At 44.1% G+C, this 20130-nt stretch overlaps 2 protein-coding genes across 7 annotated transcripts; one reads left to right on the top strand and one right to left on the bottom strand.

The window, feature by feature from the left end:
- Positions 1-960: 960 nt before the first annotated feature.
- LOC121397908 (targeting protein for Xklp2-B-like) lies at positions 961-19647 on the bottom strand. 3 transcript variants are annotated; one of them, XM_041576093.1, is made up of 8 exons: positions 19424-19647; positions 18046-18188; positions 16726-16797; positions 16478-16568; positions 15235-15356; positions 14128-14285; positions 13706-14047; positions 961-1123 (listed from the first exon to the last, which is right to left on the bottom strand). In XM_041576093.1, exons 2-8 carry the CDS (start codon positions 18176-18178, stop codon positions 998-1000), a joined length of 1044 nt encoding a protein of 347 aa, XP_041432027.1. In that variant the 5' UTR covers positions 18179-18188; positions 19424-19647; the 3' UTR covers positions 961-997. The 3 variants fall into 3 exon arrangements, with proteins under 3 accessions (XP_041432027.1, XP_041432026.1, XP_041432028.1); XM_041576092.1 differs by lacking the exon at positions 961-1123 and adding an exon at positions 12652-13352 and having other exon boundaries at positions 19424-19646; XM_041576094.1 differs by lacking the exon at positions 961-1123 and adding an exon at positions 13388-13501 and having other exon boundaries at positions 13686-14047; positions 19424-19645.
- Positions 3021-8947, top strand: LOC121397903 (lamina-associated polypeptide 2-like). 4 transcript variants are annotated; one of them, XM_041576080.1, is made up of 3 exons: positions 3022-4477; positions 4550-4648; positions 4729-8947. In XM_041576080.1, exons 2-3 carry the CDS (start codon positions 4641-4643, stop codon positions 6017-6019), a joined length of 1299 nt encoding a protein of 432 aa, XP_041432014.1. In that variant the 5' UTR covers positions 3022-4477; positions 4550-4640; the 3' UTR covers positions 6020-8947. The 4 variants fall into 4 exon arrangements, with proteins under 4 accessions (XP_041432012.1, XP_041432014.1, XP_041432011.1 ...); XM_041576078.1 differs by having other exon boundaries at positions 3021-4477; positions 4550-8947; XM_041576077.1 differs by lacking the exon at positions 4550-4648.
- Positions 19648-20130: the final 483 nt, after the last annotated feature.

Here is a 20130-nt window from a genome sequence, read left to right as displayed (position 1 = left end):
GGCACACAGCTACAGGGCTGCACACTGGATATCTCTGCTATACCTGCAATAGAGATATAATAAAGATCCGTTATCCAATAAAACCCCAGGTCCCGAGCATTCTGGATAACAGGTCCCATACCTGTATTTCCATTAGGTAACCACAAAGGATAAAGAGAGGGATTACAAAAGAAAACATTCAGTTTCAGCGGAGCCCAATATTAATACTATAAGCCCCTCCCCTATTTATTGTTCAGAAGGGGCCCAAATACCCTGGGAAATGAAAAGATCAAGGGTTTGTATGATCCAGATTTGGTAAAAAACACCAGCATTATAATGGAGTAGAGGCGCCCTCTAGTTTGTGGTAAAAATGCCTACATCTCAGAGCTCACAACAGACAAGCAGATTATTATAGATACTAACAATGTCTAAAGGATACAGTGTCCCTGCAAAAGGGTGGGTCACCTTTAAGTATGTTATAGAATACCTAATTCTAAGCCAACTTTTCAATTGGTTGTCATTATTTATTTTTGCATAGCTTTTGAAATATTCACTCACTGTCGTTCATAGCATTATTTGGGCCCTGGTGGGGTGCCAGGCTGGCTGCAGTAGGAACATCCTGGGTGCCATCTGTGAGACCTCATGGCTTTTCGTGATCTCTGAAGGTGCCACTGGCTGGATTTCCTTGGCTTGGAGGGGGCTTGGGGCACAGGAGAATCCCCATCCCCACAGACATCCCCATTCATCATAGTAACATAGTAAGTAAGGTTGAAAAAAGACACATGCCCATCGAGTTCAACCTTTTTTTTAATTTTTTTATTAACTACCTATCTGCCAGTTGATCCAGAGGAAGGCAAAAAAAACCCATCTGAAGCCTCTCCAATTTGCCTTAGAGGGGGAAAAATTCCTTCCTGACTCCAAAATGGCAATTAGACTAGTCCCTGGATCAACTTGGACTATGAGCTATTTTCCATAACTGTGTATTCCCTTACTTGCTAAAAAGCCATCCAACCCCTTCTTAAAAGCTATCTAATGTATCAGCCTGTACAACTGATTCAGGGAGAGAATTCCATATCTTCACAGCTCTCAGCGGAAGGGTTTGCATGGGAGGAGCCTTGAGTTTGGGATTCCCCTGGTGACAAAGCTGCAAATAAAACACAAATATAATGATTAGCAACTCTAATAGGTTATATTTGCCAGAATTATAATCTCCGGGCTCTGATTGGCTGCAAGTTGATCTAGCTCTATTGCTCTAATTGAAAGTAGATATGAATAGAGAATGGGCCAGGCACAAGTAATACCTACCTTTCTCTCCTGGAACAGCTATATGCGTTCTATCCAAGGCAAGGGGTTGGTAAATGTCTTCCCCCATTTGTTGTTCCAGGTGCCCCAGGAGGTGGATAGGGTGTGGGCCCTAGAGGTGAGGGTAAGCAGAGCTTGGAGGACCAGCAAGGGATGAAAGTCTCTGCATGGCTACCATCTCCAGACTGTCCATCATGGAGCCAAACGTATCCTCCCATTGTACACTGAGTCTGGTGGTCTCACCATGCGAGGGTCCATAGGCAGTGCAAAGTGTCGGGGCCTTGGAGGATGGCTGCTCAAATTTAAATGGGAAAGAGAAAGTTTCCGGAGGGATAATCCTACCATCTGGGAGGCCAGGTCTCATCTGGGGCATGTACCCCATGGGGTATTGTCCTTGGGGGTACAGACACTCACCCTCCTGTGATGGGGTGCTCATTCTGGCAAAGTGGGGTGGGATATGGGGACCCCGGGAATGTCTGAAATTGGCTGGGTTACTGTTCGATGCTTCAGGAACACAGCACCGGGGATGGTAAGTGGGGCATCTTTACCTCAGCTCTCCAACCATATAACATCAACGTCTGTATAGTAAAGAGGAGGTTCCCGGTTCTGCTCTATCTGAGTTCTGTAGCTTTGGGTTTGCTGTACAGGATCTCCAAGTTGCAGTTCTGGAAATCGAAGTGCTCCATAACCAAGACCAGGCTACGAACTCCTCAGAGGCACATGCATCCCTGGGGCCGACCCTACCCTACATAGACCCCCGTCCCTCGTCCCCCCCCAGCCTAGCTGCTACCCCAGGGCAAATGCCCCTAACTTTTTACTTACCCCTTAGTGCAGATTCACAGCATCGGAGTTCATGGCAGCCATCTTCTTCTCTTCGGTATTCATCGGGAAGCAAGTTCCGTATCGGCGCATGCGCAGTTGGAGCAGTCTTCGGGTTTTTGTCAGCTGTGCATGTGCCGAAAGTCACGGAAATTGCCGAAGTGCCAGAAGAAGACCCAATGAAGACCGAAGAAGAAGAAAACTTAGGGGCATTTGCCCAGGGTAGCAGCTAGGTTGGCGGGGATGTAGATGGGCCTATGTAGGGTAGGGGAGTAGGGTTTTTTAATAAGGGGTTTACTTCCCCTTTAAGTGCTAAAAGCAGTGCATACTGTAAAAGGCTCACATTAGCCTATCTAGCAAGCTGAACAGTTTCCCTTTCAGTCATTAACATAATAGGTTGGACTAATCAGTTGCTTGAGGCTACACAGTTGCTAGAGGGGGGGCACAGCCCCTCTCCCCCCTCCCCGTGTGCACTGAGAGAACTGACCGTAAGTGAGCCTGCCCAGATATGCAGGCAGGGTTAGAACGCTGTTATTTAAGCTTTTTATTTTCCAGTAAATGGACTGTCCCTAAGCCTTTACCGTGAGTAAGGATGGTAGCCCTTAAAGAGTTGGCAATTAGCCTGCGAGACATTGCTTACCATAGCCCTTGGATGTAGATATTGCCGGGGCATGCCCCCCATAGTGCAGCTGGTGAGGGTATGATGATGCCATAGCAGAAGGATCATAATGCCTCTCCAGCGCAGATTCTAATTAATGCACCGCCTGAGGCGGTTCCTTCAATGCCGCCCCCCCTCGCTGGCAGGACCACTATTGAGACAAGCGCAATTGTGCTCTTTCACAATAGTAATGCCGAATTTCTGGTTTAAAAACTGGAAATTCGGCTCTTAAAGGTACAAGGAGCGGCTTTTTGCCGCCCCTGGATACCTCTCTTGTGTTGCCGCCTGTGACTCTCACTCTCCTCTGGTTTCGGTATGGAAGGACTGTCCCTGCTGCTTTCGCTTGATTGCCTTTTCCTCCCACTATCCTCTCTGCTTTTCCACCAGCCCCCCACCTTTGAGCAGCCCTCTCCTCTTTTATGTGAATACTGGTTTCTCTGTCAGATTCCCCCTCAGGAAGGTACATAATGAGTCATGTGTATAGGGAACCCCAATGTGTACTGTGTCTAAGGGAAACAATATGGCAGTTCCCAGAGAAGGAATGTTCTGTGCGTTCTTTTGAAAATTGGTCTCCTAAGATAATATTCGGAAGAAATATTTCCCTTAAGGAAAAAAAACTGGTTACAATATATTTGATGTGGGCTGGAATTCTGGTCTAATCCTCTTGTCTTACCACCTCTTCCATCTTCCTTCTGTTATAAGGGGCCGTGAGTTTGTGGCTTTTTAGGGCTATTTAGCCTCTTTTAATTGATAGGGCAAGTTAAGTTACAAGGCCACAGCTCCGGTTACCCTGTCCTGCCTTTACTTTGTGGTGTCCCAGGCCTTAAAAACAAAAATAGGCAGTTAGATTTTGGGACAACTCCACCCTCTATATTTTCAATTTTCTATGAACTCTATCTATGGATTGTGAACGGATGACTTTTTAACCCATATGGAATTTTTGGTCAATTTTTAATTACTCCTTTTTAACTAGTTAATTAATTAACCAAGTCTCATTTTTTAGCCTATTTATTGCACTGCACTTTACTGGTGGAACTTAATTGCAATATTAATTTACTAATTCTATTTGAATAATTGCCCCTTACTAATTAATTAATGAATGAATGAATTTATTGATTAAGGGGTGGTATTTGAATCTATTGGTGGGTTAATATACCCTTTTGATTTAGCAGTAATCAATTATTTTTTATCATCAGTCTTTGTGGCTGATTGATTTCACACTATTTATTTGCACTAGCACTTTCCTGTTCACTAACTCATGGCAGTGGGTCACTTGTATGTATCCCTGCCCCCGCAGGATTGGACAGAAAAACTAATTAGCATAGCAATTAAAAGCTCCCTCCTCCCCTTTCACCTTCAGTTCTTTTTCTGTCCCGCGTCAAGGATTCAGGCTCACCCCATAGATTGTTCCAACCAGGTCTCAAGCTCTCTCTCCTTGGTTGAAGCCCTGGGACTAGCGCTGATTCTAACCGCTGCCCAGGGGCCCCTCCTGCTGTCAGGTGCGACCAGGGGCTATGGCAGTATTGGAAATTATTTTCTGCCGAGCGCCATAGCTATTGGAGAAGGCGCAAGCTATACAGGACGTGTTGCCATGGTGATGCGCATACAACGTGATGACGTCAGACGCATGAGGAATTTTTTTCAGACCGGCAAACTTGTAGCGTTCCTGTTACAATCTGAGGCCATCCGCGCAGTAACTTGCAATCTGTGTGTTTCCTGGTAAGCGATACTCTTGCACAAGGAGATTGTTGTTACATTGATGCCTATATTGAAACGATGTATCCTTTTCAGCATTCAGAATCAACCTGTCAGTTTGTGAGCTATTTCTGAGCATTAGTCTGGCAATATCGGGCTTAACTAAGGAGGCAAAGGTCGTTAAAATATGGAGGGGTGAGTCCAACGATAACAGAGAGCAGGATGGATGTTTAATTTTCCAGTACAACTTATCAAATCTATTGTATATTTTGTAGGCATTCTGGGGATCAGGAAGTTGAAAGAGCAACTAGGAAGTCTAAGATCTGCAGATCTTGTGATAATCCTGCATTGCAGGGAAGAAGACTCTGTCAGGAATGTATTTCGCTTGACTCAGGAAATATGACTAATCAATTTGAAGAATTTATGAATAAGATGTCCCAATCAGTGTCTAATTCTATTGAGGTAGCTTTATCTAGAGCTACTGATAAGCTTTTAAAAAAGCCAAGGGTTCAGGAGGAAGCTGGCATCTCATCAGCGGATTCTGATTTGGATCAGACGGTGCAAATTTCAGAAGGTGAATTAGATGAGACTGAGGAAGAGGATGAGTCTTCCAGCCAATCAAACTTTGATTTGGAAATTGTGTCACCTCTTTTAGAAGCCATGTTAAAAGCTTTGGAGCTGGATGATCCACAAGAGGATACCTCCAAGAGGGATAGACTGGCTAGCCGTTCTTACAAGAAGCAACCATACTTCCCTATGCATAATATATTTAAATCGGAATTAGAAAAAGAGTGGAAGACACCAGATAAAAAATGTTTCATCTCCAAACGATTTAATAAAATGTATCCTTTTCAGGAAGAGGTTATTAATAAGTGGGTCACACCTCCTAAGGTGGATGCTCCTATAACAAGAATCGCTCGCAGAACTACGCTACCGGTGGATGATGGCGTGTCATTCCGTGACGTAATGGAGAAACGGCAGGAGAGCACATTGAGGAAAGCCTATTTAGTAGCTGGTGCAGCATGTAGGCCGGCCATTGCTAATATTTGCCTTGCAAAAGCGTCAAGGATCTGGTTGAAGAATATTGAAGATGCTTTGTCTCAAAACGTCAGTAGATCCAGGATTAAGGATGCGCTTACTGAGATAAAGTGGGCTTCAGACTTTATCATGGAAGCAGCAACTGAAAACCTAAGGTTGGCAGCAAAATCAATGGCACTCTCTGTTTCAACTAGAAGGGCCTTATGGCTGCGTCAATGGCAGGCGGATGCTGCTTCAAAGCACAATCTTTGTGGGCTGCCATTTGAAGGTGAATTATTGTTCGGTTCCAGTTTGGAGAAAATTATTTCTAAGGTGACAGCAGGTAAGAGTCCCTTTTTACCACAAGATAGAAGGGGTAAAAGAAACCCATTTCAGAATACAAGGATCGAGAGAACTAATTATAAAGAGGCTAGGTTTTACAGACCTGGCAGGCCCTACGCAAACTATCAGGCTTGGAGATCGGGGCAATCAAATCTTTTTCGTGGGTCCAAGAGGCAGACCAGATTTGGCAGAGGAAGGTATGCATGACGCCAGAAGTCTATCCCAAGATCCAGTAGGAGGAAGACTTGGGAAATTTTACAAGGAATGGGAGACAACCATCCGAGACAGATGGGTACTTCAGATAATTTCTGTAGGTTACAAATTGGAATTCAAACGCAGACATTTGAAAAGTTTATTTTTGCAATCCAGGATTCCGGGAGAGCCGAGAGCAAGACAAGCTCTTTCAAAGATCCTGATGGATTTATGGAAACAAGAGGTAATAAGACCAGTCCCAAAATCCCAAAGAGGGTTAGGAGTTTATTCCCCCTTGTTTTTAATAAAGAAAAAAACAGGAGAATACAGAGCAATTTTAGATCTAAGGGTGCTAAACAGGTCTCTACGAGTCAGAAGGTTCAAGATGGAATCTTTGAGAAGTGTTTTGCAGGAAATAGATCAGGGAGATTGGTTGATCTCCATCGACATAAAGGACGCCTATCTGCATATTCCTGTGGCCAGTTCCCATCCAAAGTTTCTTCGGTTTGTTGTTCTCGGAAAGCATTTCCAGTATCAAGCCATACCGTTTGGTCTAGACACCTCACCGAGAACATTTACAAAGGTCCTAATCACTCTGATAGCAGTTCTAAGGGAAAGAGGCATACAGGTGTATGCGTATTTAGACGATATCCTGATCAAATCCAGAGAGCATCAATTGTTAATTCACCAAAGAAATTACGTTCTAAACTTCCTGCAACGCCACGGATGGAAAGTAAACTTCAGCAAGTCGCATTTAACACCAGTGCAGCATCTTCAGTATTTGGGAGTGCTAATAGACTCAATCCAGATGAGTTTTTCTGACAAAGAAGAGGGCACAAGATGTCAGAAAATCAGTACAGGTACTCAGACGGAAAGAAGTCTGTTCGGCGAAGGAGTGCCTCAGTGTAATAGGCAAGTGCATAGCAGCAGCCGAGGCCGTGGAATGGGCGAATTTTCATCGTCGCCAATTACAATGGGATTTTCTGAAGCAGTGGTCCAGAGATCCATACAACATGAAGCAGAAGATTTTTCTGAAGTGGAAGACCAAGGAGAGTTTGAGGTGGTGGTGCCTCTCAGCCAATCTTCAGAAGGGGAAGCACATCCTATCACCACAATGGCAGACTCTTACTACCGATGCCAGCAATCTAGGCTGGGGCGCAGTTATCAACAATCAGCCGCTCCAGGGCTGGTGGTCAGAGGAGATGAGGCAATGGTCTTCGAATCAGAAGGAATTACAAGCAGTTTGGGAAGCTCTTCAAGGCTATCAACAGAAAATAAGAGGGTTGTCGGTGAATGTTCATTCAGACAATACCACAGTGGTGAGTTATCTGAGGAGACAAGGGGGAACCAGATCAAGGTGCCTGATGAAGTTAACAGAGAGAATTTTTCTATGGGCAGAGGAGAATTTGTGCCACTTGACAGCAACATACATCCCAGGACAAATGAATATCGAAGCAGATTACCTCAGCAGATCCAGGATCCATCCGGGGGAGTGGTCGCTGGATTCCCACATATTTTAGAGAAAAGAGATGGGGGACAGTGGAAATAGACCTGATGGCTTCCACATGCAACCGGAAAACTCACAGATTTTTTTCCAGGAGCTGGGAACACCAAGCAGAGGGGAGAGATGCTTTTTCCATACCATGGAGGTTCCATCTAGCCTACCTGTTCCCTCCATTTCCTCTCATTCCAAAGACATTAAGGAAGGTGAGACAAGATTATGCTCGAGTAATTCTAATAGCTCCATGGTGGCCCAGGAGGCTTTGGTTTGCCCAGCTTCAGAACATGGCGATAGACTACCCTTGGAAATTACCACTAATCCCTCAGCTGTTGTCTCAGGGTCCAATCTGGCATCCAAATCTTCACAGTCTAAGATTGACGGCATGGCTACTGAAAGGAGGAAGTTAGAGGAATCAGGACTATCTGAAGCAGTAGTGGATACTTTACTACAGTCCAGAAAGGCTTCAACTTCTAGCAAATATTACAGAGTTTGGAGCATATACAGAGACTGGTGTAAGCAAAGAAAGATTGACCCGTCTATATATTCTACAGTTCATGTAGTAGAATTTCTTCAATCAGGTTTAGAAAAGGGTTTGGCCACAAATACGCTAAAATCTCAGATTTCAGCCTTATCAGCTTTTTGGAATAAATCATTGGCTGCAGAACAAATCATAGCAAGATTCATTCAGGCGGCAAACCATATAAATCCTCCAATAAGATCGAGAGTACCTCCATGGGACCTGTCTGCTGTGTTGCAAGCTTTAATGGATGATCCTTTTGAGCCATTACAGTTGGTACCACTCAAGAATGTAACTCTTAAAGTAGTTTTTCTGGTCGCCATAACGTCGGCCAGAAGAGTGAGCGAATTGCATGCGCTATCAGTGGCAAGGGAATGCCTTATTTTTCATAAAGACAGGATAGTCTTGAGAACTAATTCAAAATTTGTGCCAAAGGTATCCTCTTCTTTTCATTGTAATCAAGAGATTGTGTTACCAGTCTTCTACAAGGATCCGTCTAATGAATTAGAAGAAAAATTGCACCGGCTCGATGTAGCCAGAGCGTTGTCGATATATATTCAAAGAGTCGAAGACTTCAGGAAGTCAGATTCATTATTCCTGATCCCAGATGGCCCTAAAAGAGGTGCTCCTGCCTCTAAGTCTACTTTGGCAAGATACATTACCTCCTGTATCAAAGAGGCCTATAAGGCCCTAAAGATGCCAGAGCCAGCATTAATCAAAGCTCATTCCACCAGAGCAGTTGCAACGTCATGGGCATTCCAGTCTTCAGTGAGTTCTGAAGAGGTCTGCAGAGCAGCAGTTTGGTCGTCAATGCAGACATTCATTAGACATTACCAGTTGGATGTAATGTCAGCTACAGAAGCTAATTTTGGTCGTTCTGTGTTGCAAACAGTTTCTTTTCTTTAATAAATATATTATTTCAGCATTTGCCCTCCCTTTATTGCTATGGCATATCATACAAGTGACCCACTGCCATGAGTTAGTGAACAGGAAAAGAGTAAATTTTATACTTACCGTAATTTTCTTTTCCTGGAACGTACTCATGGCAGTGGGTCACTATCCCTCCCTTATTGACTTTGGGAAAACCTAGAACTGAAGGTGAAAGGGGAGGAGGGAGCTTTTAATTGCTATGCTAATTCGTTTTTCTATCCAAACCTGCGGGGGCAGGGATACATACAAGTGACCCACTGCCATGAGTACGTTCCAGGAAAAGAAAATTACGGTAAGTATAAAATTTACTCTTTTACTTAAGTTATTAGACAGCACCTCTTTATTAATTATTATTATCAATATTAATTACCTGAGTTTTGCAATTTAAGGTTTGAGTTAACTTGGTATAGATACAGTATCAACTATTTGGTGGGGTTTCTTTCTCTTAGAAAACTGGATTCTATCCCTTGTTAGGATCCAAACTTACCATGAGGGTCTTTTTATCGGACAGTGTTTAGCTTTATCTTTAGAGATTGGACTCATTTCTATCTTTTCCTTGTACTTCATCAAACACCACTAGAGGTTACTAGGTCATTTCCTTAGAAACCAGCTCACTACCAAATTATCATTTTTTTTCCACTACAGGGACGGTCCTTTCAGAGGATAGGAACTGTCTTGCATTACACCATAATGCCTCTCCAGCGCAGTGAGCACCAACCATTTGGATTTTTGGTGTGCTACCAACGTTAATGTGGATATGATCTTAAACGTTCTTGTGGTAACATGGGTGTGGTTTACTGTGGGTGTGGTTTAAAAGGGGAGTGGCCAACACTAACATATTATCAGCCCTCCACCACATAGGCCAGTAACATTTTTGCCCTCGGTACCACAGAAGGTGGGGGGGGGCACCTTGAAGGGTGAAGTAAAGCAAGGCACTTGTTGGGGGAAGGGGTTATAGGAGAACATTTGGAGTTTGCACACACAAAGCACCGTGAAGTGTCAAGAAAAGCATCTAATTCAATCCAGGTGAAAACAGAACTGAGCAGACTGCTGCCTAATGTAGAGGAATTACCAGTGGATGGATATCAGTTTTGCCTGCTATCTAGAATTCTGAGTACATTTTGGAATATTCTGCAACTGTATTATTGAACCCTGGTGCAGTCCGATGTACAGAGATCTGCTATATTCTGTAATCTCCTGCTGGTTCCTCCAATCTCTGCGCCCAGAGTAACCCCCGGCACATCTCCATGTATAGTGATTTAATAGATTCTAAATTTGAACTCCTGGTTCCCCAACTGTAGGGTCTACTTTAACTGTGCAAAGCTTAATGAATAAAGCTAAACGTTGTATCCTGTGACCCACTGCTGCCATACCCAAATGTTCAATGAGTGTGACCCTGATAGTTTCTGTTCTGCAGCTGCAAGAAAGTCTCCAGCTGAGCACGGGTTCTCTGCTTGTGGGGTCTGCAATTGTGTCACTTCTAAATTGGTACCCCCAGCTAGCAAGAAATATACTGCAAGAAAATAAATTGGCTCAGAGACTTCTGGGATATACTTAGATTAGAACCCAATTTGTGCAAAGGTGCAGAATAAGATTGAGCTTTATAAATCGTTAGCAGTTGTAGTAACTGTGTAGTCTGTGCTGTTTTTGTAAGGCCGACTAATTCACAGGCACTTTAGGGGTTATCAGTATGGGGGTTCCCATTGGGGTAGTCGGGCCTCTCTCTCACCCTCCCGGCACAGTTTCCTTCCTGGGAGAGACAGACTGATACATCCCTGATTTCCTCATATCACTTGTCTGGTCCCAATTCTACTAAATGGACACACAATTCTTATGGGGGGGTGCACTTTTTTCCTATACGCTGCAATATTGATTCTCATAACATATACTGATATGATTGTTTTTAGTGGATAACGATCAGACCAGTGGCTGTGTTGGCCTTTGTGCTCTCTACAGTACCAATAAAGATTTACACTTTCCTCTTTATGCTGTGGGGCATTTCCTGAGGGCAAATAAATAATTTATATCCATACCTGCTGTATTAGACAAACAACTTCCCTATGGAGCCTATTAATATGCAGAGGCGGAGTTGCACTGGGAAATCCGAGTATCACTCATAGGGATAATGTAACACCCTACTGTAAATTATAAGGATATTCGAGGGGTTCTGTGACAATATAAAGGCACAAGGCTGCAGTTCAGTTGCTTAATGTGATATTTGTACCCTGAACCGATCATTCAGCCCATAGGATAAATACTACGGATAGGGTTGCCACCTTTTCTGGAAAAAAATACCGCCCTTCCTATTTTTTCTCGTTTTTTCCTATAAATAACATTGGCATCAAGCATCATTTTTACCGGCCAGGTGGCAACCCTAACTACGGAGCATTTCATGGCAAACACAATGGAGCCATTTTGATGATTTGGCTATTTTTTTTCTTGTAAACAGGTCTTGTTCCACTCTCCTTATCCACCCCTCACCAATATAGAGCAACCGATTGCCTGTCACTGTTGTTTAACTGGAGCAGAGATAAGAGCACAAGTAGTTTGTGTGGGGACTAACTAACCAGTACAAGTGCCCAGGAAAAGGGGCAATGGATTGAACTCAGGGCTTGGGCAGGCTAAAAGAGGTTGCATCATAAATGACAAGCAGCTGGAATGTGTGTGGGACCCCTGATTGGAGTCCATCGTCTGGGAATGTACAGTTGCCCATCACCCCGAGATTTATTTACAGATTAGTTCCCCGTGGGATTAAAGACTGCACACAAGTGAAGCACAACGGAGGCTAGGATAATATTGGCGTCTTACTGGGAGCTCTTATACTTTGATTTGAAACCACTTGAGATATTTCAGCTGTCCATAGAGAAGATATGCATTCCCTACTTGAATGATCCTCGGTAGCCTCAGCTCCTCAAGCAGTTGTGGGGGACTCGTCATTATAATATATAGTGTATTCATACAGGAGCAGACTCCATTTGTCTGCAAGGGCTCTGCATAACTAGTAGCAGCTCCCATCAGGATCTGTGTAACCAGTCTCTTATTAACAGGGAAATACTGAAATTGTACATACATCTCCAAGGGTGACGGACGACTGTTCTGTCCCAGACGATTGCCCCAATCAGGGGTCCCACACACCTTCCAGCTGCTTTGGACTTAGGATGCGGCCTCTGCAGCTTTTTGCCCATGCCCTGTTCTATCCATTGCCTCTATTTTGCTGGACACTGTGCTGGTTATTTAGTCATTCCATAAACTACTGTTGCTCTGACCTCAGCAGCGACAGGTGATTGTGCCATATAATAACAATTTACATGGAAACGTAGCAGAATTGCCAAAACAGCCTCAGTGTAATGACATGAAATCCTCAATACACAATTGTACAAATAAACAGTTCAGGGTCAGTATTACATAGCAACCAAGGATTGGGAGTGGTTGAAAAAAACCTTTGCCCGAGTGACACCTGACTGCTAGCCAATTTGGAGAAAAATCTGCATCCAAATTCTCTTCAATGTGCCGTTTTGGAGTCAAGTCTAGAAATCCAAACTCTTTGGCTCTTACTGCCGCCATCACTATAAGATGACAGTGGAGAAGATGGTTGACCTCTTGCTGCAGTGGAACATACAAGCCCCCTTGGACGTTGCATGACTAACATGGCAACATGTGCAATAGCCTGATGGAAGGTACCAGACAGAATCAAGAAAATAGTTCACTTAAATTTTATTACAAGGTATATTTATCTTATTTACCATTTTTACAAGGCATAATAGGCCATTAATTAGGGATGCAGCGAATCCAGGATTCGGTTCGGGATTTGACCAGGATTTTCAGCCGGACTCGGCCGAATCCTTGTGCTTGGCCGGACCCAAATCCTAATTTGCATATATAAATTAAGGACGGATAGGGAAATCGTCACAGAAGATGATCTGTTTTCCTCTTTTTCCTTCCCTGATTCTAATTTGCATATGCAAATTAGGATTTGGTTCGGTATTTGGTCAAATCTTTCACCAGGCATTGGGCAGAATCCCAAATAGTGGATTTGTTGCATCCCTACCATTAATATTTAGTATTTACATAACACCCCCCCAGGGCAAAAACATGCCTCTGTATTCATGCTACTATTTACCGGACATATGTTTGTTCATTAGGATGTGTATAGTCCAGGGCTTGAAAAGGGCATCAACTACCAGAAAATTTCGATTTGGCGGTAACACAGGAACATCAGCTGCATCAGCACTTAAACCTGCCTGAGAAGCTCGGGGATGTTGGGATGGTTAAGTAGGACATGACTCCACATTGTATGTCTCCAGCTCAAATCGCTCCTTCTGGCTTGGCAACCTCACCTTCTTCTTAAAGGGGCTGATGTGATAGAATGGTGGCAGAGGCTGAGCCTTAAATTTATAGACCTCAAGAAAAAGATCCAGAGTTGAGCTTTGCAAGTATGATACCCACACTGTACTGTAATATGGATGCCTGTATCTACCCTGTGCCCATCACCCACACCACTCAGCTGTGCATATGTTCCTATTTCTGCCCTGTGGTGAGAATATCCCACCCTCAGGCCCGGACTGGCAATCTGTGGGTTCTGGCAAATGCCAGAGGGGCTGCTATAAGGTCCCATAGAAAGTCAGTATTTAGTGGGCTGGTGGGAGCTGTTTGGGCCTCTGTGTGGGCTGATTGGGCCTCTGTGTACCTAAAATGGCAGGGCCTATTTTAATTCTCAGTCCGGACCTGCCCACCCTTATTTTGCCATACTCACTTCCACTTTGCGAAGTTCATCCAATCGCTTCTCTTTCTGCAGCTGCCGCTCCTTGTCCCGCTCAAAGAAGGAAAAGGGACAAACATCCACTTGTCTCTTTTCTAAAAGTTTGGGTTTAAATAGGACCCTGCAGTGTGGCGTACGAGTGGCTTTGATAACAGGCACCTCCTCTTCCTCGAGCTCCCTCTGGTGGCCATGCAGGCAATAACGTGCGGGAGTTCTTTTGGAGAAAGATATAACCTTTTCAGCACTGGATTCCAAAGCCTCCTCACGCTTTCGTTTTTTTCCCTGTGACAGGTTGAAGGGTTTTGGGATTGTGTATCCTCGTTTAGGAATCTGAACCTGTTGGTACAGCCCAAGTAAATTACATTTGTGCTCCCACACAACAAATCCAATGATAACCCCCACACTGCTAAACTCACCGATGGCAGTTGGTGTCTCCTTAGTGATGCAACAAAGTTCACCATGTTACAGTCATTTCTCTCAGGTTGATTGGAACCATGCTCAAGTTGACCATTGGTTTTACAGAGAAAATCCACTGGTTTTGTGACTGGAGGGTCACCATTATTCAAAGACTGACCTGAGACACAGAAGGGGGGGGGGTGAAGCCATGCAATAGACACAGAGCCAATTAGTTATACCCTCATATTGTTCTGTCTAAAACACTGTGGTACAGAGGCCCTGAGTTTTACTGGTCTACGTGGTGAAGGGCCGATAATGGAAGCCAGTGTTGACCACTACCTGTGTTTAATCCATATCCACTTTAAATCATACCCATGTTACCACAAGAATTTTTAAGACCATATCCAAGTTCATGGTGGTAGCACATCAAAAAACAAAAAAAACAAACGATTGGTGCTCACTGCAGGGATATCACTCATCACGAATATGTGAAACATTAAAGTCATTTTAAGACATACCCTTAAATCCATATGCCTCCTCCCCTGTGGATAACACAGTACATGATTAAATACCTTAGGGGCCCTTAAAAACTTCCAAATGCTAACAACCCCCCAGAACAAATGCTACCAGGCTCATGTCCCACAAGTAGCATAGGGCAGGCAGAGTATGGCACACACAGGGAGCATGGGGCAGGCAGAGTATGGCACACACAGGGAGCATAGGGCAGGCAGAGTATGGCACACACAGGGAGCATGGGGCAGGCCGAGTATGGCACACACAGGGAGCATGGGGCAGGCAGAGTAGGGCACCACACAGGCAGAGTAGGGCAGCAGAGTAGGGAAAAGGGCAGGTGGAGTATGGCACACACAGGGAACATAGGGCAGGCAGAGTATGGCACACACAAGGATCATAGAGCAGGAAGAGTATGGCTGACACAGGGAGCATGGGGAAGGCAGAATACTGCAGGAGACAGAAACCTATCAGGACCACTCTAAAATGAACAGTTCATACTGTGCTTCACAGTACTGGTGGCCCTCCAGCAGTTTGAATGAGTACAGTATGAAGGTATATCTTATTTTGTACACAGTCAGGAAAATATAGTCGCTCCCACCAACAGGTACACACACCTGCTCTAGTTATGGCAGCTTTCATGGAATGCTCATTTTTCTTGAGATTCTTTTGAAGTTCTTGTATCTTCTCAAGCTCTTGCTGTTCTGCAATTTTAGGCTTCACCAGCACATTCCTACTCCTGAAAAGAAACTTGTATGACATATGTAAATTGGCAATGACACATATCTACTGGGAACCAATCCATTAGGCTCCAGCACTGTACAACTTGGTGGTTATTTTACAGTAATAATCATGTAGTCAGGAGCAGTGCTGAACTAATGTTCCCCTCAACTTGGATGGACACAGCTGTAATATATTCTCCACAAAGGTATAATAGGATCAGAGAAGATATATGGATGTATTTAGGGTAATATAGATAGACAAGGCCGCGCGGTCCGACCAGGCGGCCGCACGGTCCTAGCGCCCACCTCACCTCCCCTTCCCAGCGTGCCGGCGAAAAAACGCCGGCGCAGCTGCTGTAAATGAATGGGGACGCACTCGTCCCCATAATGCGGCTGGGCGGCATGCCGCCCCTATTTTTTTGCCGCCCTAGGCCCGGGCCTATGCGGCCTTGCCGCAAATCCGGGCCTGACTGCACTTCTGTTTGTTGTATTCTGTTGTTGTAACAGTTAACATTACAAAAAAGGTTACAACTTTTAAAAGTTTATAAACTGTGTTATGTTTTGCGGCTCCAGACTATTTTTCTTTAGTGGAAGAGGGGGCAAAATGGCTCTTTTGATAGTAAAGGTTGCTGACCCTGTTCTACAGAGTATATTTGCTATCTGTTGTGTAACCTGAGCCTTTTCTCAGGTTACTCCCCCATTGCTACACAGCAGCTTATTTGTATTAGGGATCCACTATTTTGGATTCGGCCGAACCCCCAAATCCTTTGCGATAGATTCGGCCGAATACGAATCCTGCTGAAAAAGGCCGAATCCCAAACTCAATCCTGGATTTGGTGCCTCCCTAATTTATATAAACTATAGTAGTGGTTCTGAAGCAAACACAGCAGTGTTACCAGTGCAGGGCAACACTGCATTATATTTGTATTACTTTAAAACACTTTTTTGATGTTACTGTTCCTTTGAACAGGTGTAGTCTTATAATCTTAATCAAGATCAAAAACATCTGCTGCTTATTATATTCATCCAGTGTCTAGTGTTTCTAATGAATCTGTAAAATATGACAGATAAAGCAAACTACTGTGACACAGGTACACAGCATTGTCCCCAAGCCCAAAATAAAAAAAAAAAAACTTACCGCATTGACGGAGATTTCACATCACAAAAATGTGTAGTACTCTTGGAGACTGCCTCCTTTGAAAGAGTTGTCAACACCTTGCGCTTGTGTTCTGTTAAAGGAAACAGACTTGTTTAACTGGAGCAGCCTAATGCCCCCTGCCAATTGTAAGGCTGCTTCTTTAGAACATGCTAATATATTCATGCTGCCCTGTATCAGCATTGGGGTCCCTTACACTCCCAGCAGAAACACATTTATTTGTCACTTACCAGAATTCACAGCAGAAGTTTCAAAGCGTGGCCTCTGGTTTGGGGGAGTATTAAGTGCATTGGTCACTCTGTCTGCAGAACAAAAATTGGCAACAGATTACATATGTGGTATAAACTGGTCCTCAGGCCAAGTCCACCAAGCCACTTGGATAGATGTCCAGTTAGGGGGTGAATGCCCATTTGATTTAATGTTAAGCTTCCAGGAATATCTAGAAGATCAGAGAGTGGGGTCTGGAAGTGAGCACTTATGTTGCTGGAACTATGGGTGAATGCCCAATTCACCAATGTTTTATATATCAAATCTTATGTCCAAAGGGCCCTGACCTCCAAGTGGGGCTTGAACCTAAAAGTCAGACAACTACTATTAGCGAAGTAGCCCAGGAGCACATGCCACTGACACTCAATTACATCATGCATTTGGAGCTAGGTTACAATAAAGACATTAGGGGTGACCCTTATATCCTTGGTAACCAATCAGAATGGGCAGACTATAGAGTAGATGTTCCCACGCTGTAGGACATGGAAACAACCTTGGAAGGCATCATCAACTGAATGAAGATAATTTCTCAGTGGCTGTGTCAGTTTTTTTTAACTTAATTTCTTGGTTTAGGGCTATTTTTGTATTGGTAGCCGTTCCTACACAAGTAAGTCCTATATGCAGTCAGCAGTACTGTAAAGAGAAGACATGGAAAGAGCAGAATGATTGGAGAGTGGGGTAGAGCAAGTGGGGATTATTAGAGAAAACCAACAGAGATCAAGAGGGCCTAAATGTACAAATGAAAATGGCAGAAAAGAGGAAGCTCCAGAATGAGATGAGGGGCCCAGATGTGTTTAGGTAGAGAGAGAGGTACAGCTATGCATCTAGCATTGCTCCTATTAGAAAATAAAGGGCACCGTGGGCACTGGAAATCAGAAACAAAGGACATGGCACACACAGGAGTTAACAGCTAAAAGGATCTACAATACAGGTGCGCATAGAGTCCCTCCTTACAACATATAAGTATGTTGGTGTAGGGAGCCTGCCCAAATGTTAAGCAACTCAGGGAGTCTGAGCAAAGAAAATCTGAGCTATGCAAATGTGAGGGAGGAGTCAAGGCACTAGAGAGGCTGCCACACGGAGAGTTCTAACCCTCAGACAAAGAATGAAACAAGGGTGCACTCAAACAGCCAGGGGAAGGCTCACCCAAGGGATAGTCTGCACCTCCAGCAGCACTCATGCCAAACACTTCATCACATTCAATATACAGATCCCCCCAACCCAATTCCCAGCCAATACTTGACTCTACGCCCCTCCCATTCTAGATCCCCAAGGAATCTCACCGAACCAGGAGTCAGCATTGTGATCCTCATGGAAAGAACTAAAGTTAATGTATGTAGAAGGGGCATCAAAGGTGTAGGGATCCAGCATGTCTGCCATAGCAACTGGGCCACTTACAGGAAACTGTCTCACCATTGCACTGTACCTGTGAGAAGATGATGCCAAACCGGGCATTACTGGGACTGACAGGGGATTATACCAGCAATTCTCCTATTCCCTCCACACATCCCTGAAATAGCCCTCGTACGTGTTTACTCTAAATATCCCACCCAGAATACCATATCCCTGTATTATCCAGTCGGCACCCCATATTTATGTATATGCCAGTAAGCAGCCCATATGCTTGTATATTCCAGTCAGCATCCCATTTGCTTATATAACCCAGTCAGCACCCCATATCATTATATATATCCTAGTCAGAACCCCATATCCTTACGGAACACAGTCTGCATCCCATATCCTTATATAACCGAGTCAGTACTATCCTTATATAACCCAGTCAGCACCCTTTATCATTATATGTCCCAAGCAGCAACCCATATCCTTAAATAACCCATTCAGCACCCCATATCCTTAAATAACCCAGTCTGCATCCAATATTCTTACAGAACCAAGTCAGCACCCCCTATCCTTATATTAACCATTCAACACTATCCTTATGTAACCCAGTCAGCAGCCCCTATCCTTCTATAACCCACTCTGCACCCCATATCCTTATATAAGCCAGTCTGCATCCCATATGCTTACAGAACCCAGTCAGCAGCCCGTATCCTTATATAACCCAGTCAACACCCCATATCCTTAAATATATACTAGTCAGAACCCCATATCCTTACAGAACCCAGGCTGCATCCCATATCCTTAGATAACCGAGTCAGCAACCCATATCATTAAATGTCCCAATCAGCAACCCATATCCTTAAATAACCCAGTCAGTACCCCATATACTTATATAACCCAGTCTGCATCCCATATGCTTACAGAACCCAGTCAGCACCCTCTATCCTTATATATATCCTAGTCACAACACCATATCCTTATAGTACTCAGTCTGCATCCCCTATCCTTATATAACCCAGTCAGCAACCCATATCATTAAATGTCCCAATCAGCACCCCCTATCCTTATATAAGCCAGTCAGCACCCCATATCATTATATATATCCTAGTCAGAACCCCATATCTTTACAGAACCCAGGCTGCATCCCATATCCTTAGATAACCCATTCAACACTGTCCTTCTATAACCCAGTCTGCATCCTATATCCTTACAGGACCCAGTCAGCACCCACTATCCCCTGCACCCCACATCCTTCTATAGTCAGCATCCCGGATGAGGAAACAAACCCAACCCATGCAGCATAACACAAACACTCCATACCTTCGTTACCAGGTTAAATAGAGAACGCCGTCAAACAGACCAATCGCCCCACTTGACGTCACCGAACGCTCCGATTGGATGCAATTGGACGAATTGGAGGGCACGCACACAGGTTGCTAGGAAATGTAAAACAACTAGATAGCCGGATAAACATCTCTCGTGGTTCATTAGAAGATTGTGGTCGTTAGCTATATTGTATATAGAGCTATATTAAATTAAAATTACTTGTGGAGGATGGGAAAATGTAGTAAGGAAGTTTCCGCAACCCTAAAAGATTGTTTTTGTTTTTTTTCCTTTTGATCCTGATCATGATAAAAGTTGGGATCTTGGATTTTGTTAGAAGTGTCAGTGGCCCAGCACATGCTCCCTGTGCTTTGGGCAACTGTAGGGAAGACAGTGTTGGACTGGGATGCCAGAGGACCACCAGAAAGCCTTAGACCTTGGGCTCACCGAAAAACCTAAGACAGTGGACCGTTCCAAACTATTATTCCTCCTCTCCTCACTCAACCTCTTTATTTTCCTACTTTTTTATATATACTTACAATATTGTCCCATTATTAAGCATTTTCCCCCAAAAAGAAATAGGGAATGACCATGAAATAGGCCAAATGTTTAGAAACAAGAGGGCCCACTAACACCTGGACCCCCCGGGAGTTTTCCTGGTATCCCAGTGGGCCAGTTCGACACTGGCTGAGGCAGTTGTACAT

This window comes from Xenopus laevis, chromosome 9_10L (assembly GCF_017654675.1).
Source record: "Xenopus laevis strain J_2021 chromosome 9_10L, Xenopus_laevis_v10.1, whole genome shotgun sequence".
Lineage (NCBI taxonomy): Eukaryota > Metazoa > Chordata > Amphibia > Anura > Pipidae > Xenopus > Xenopus laevis.
Note: the sequence above shows the minus strand (reverse complement) of the source record. Positions and strands in the feature narration are given on the sequence as shown.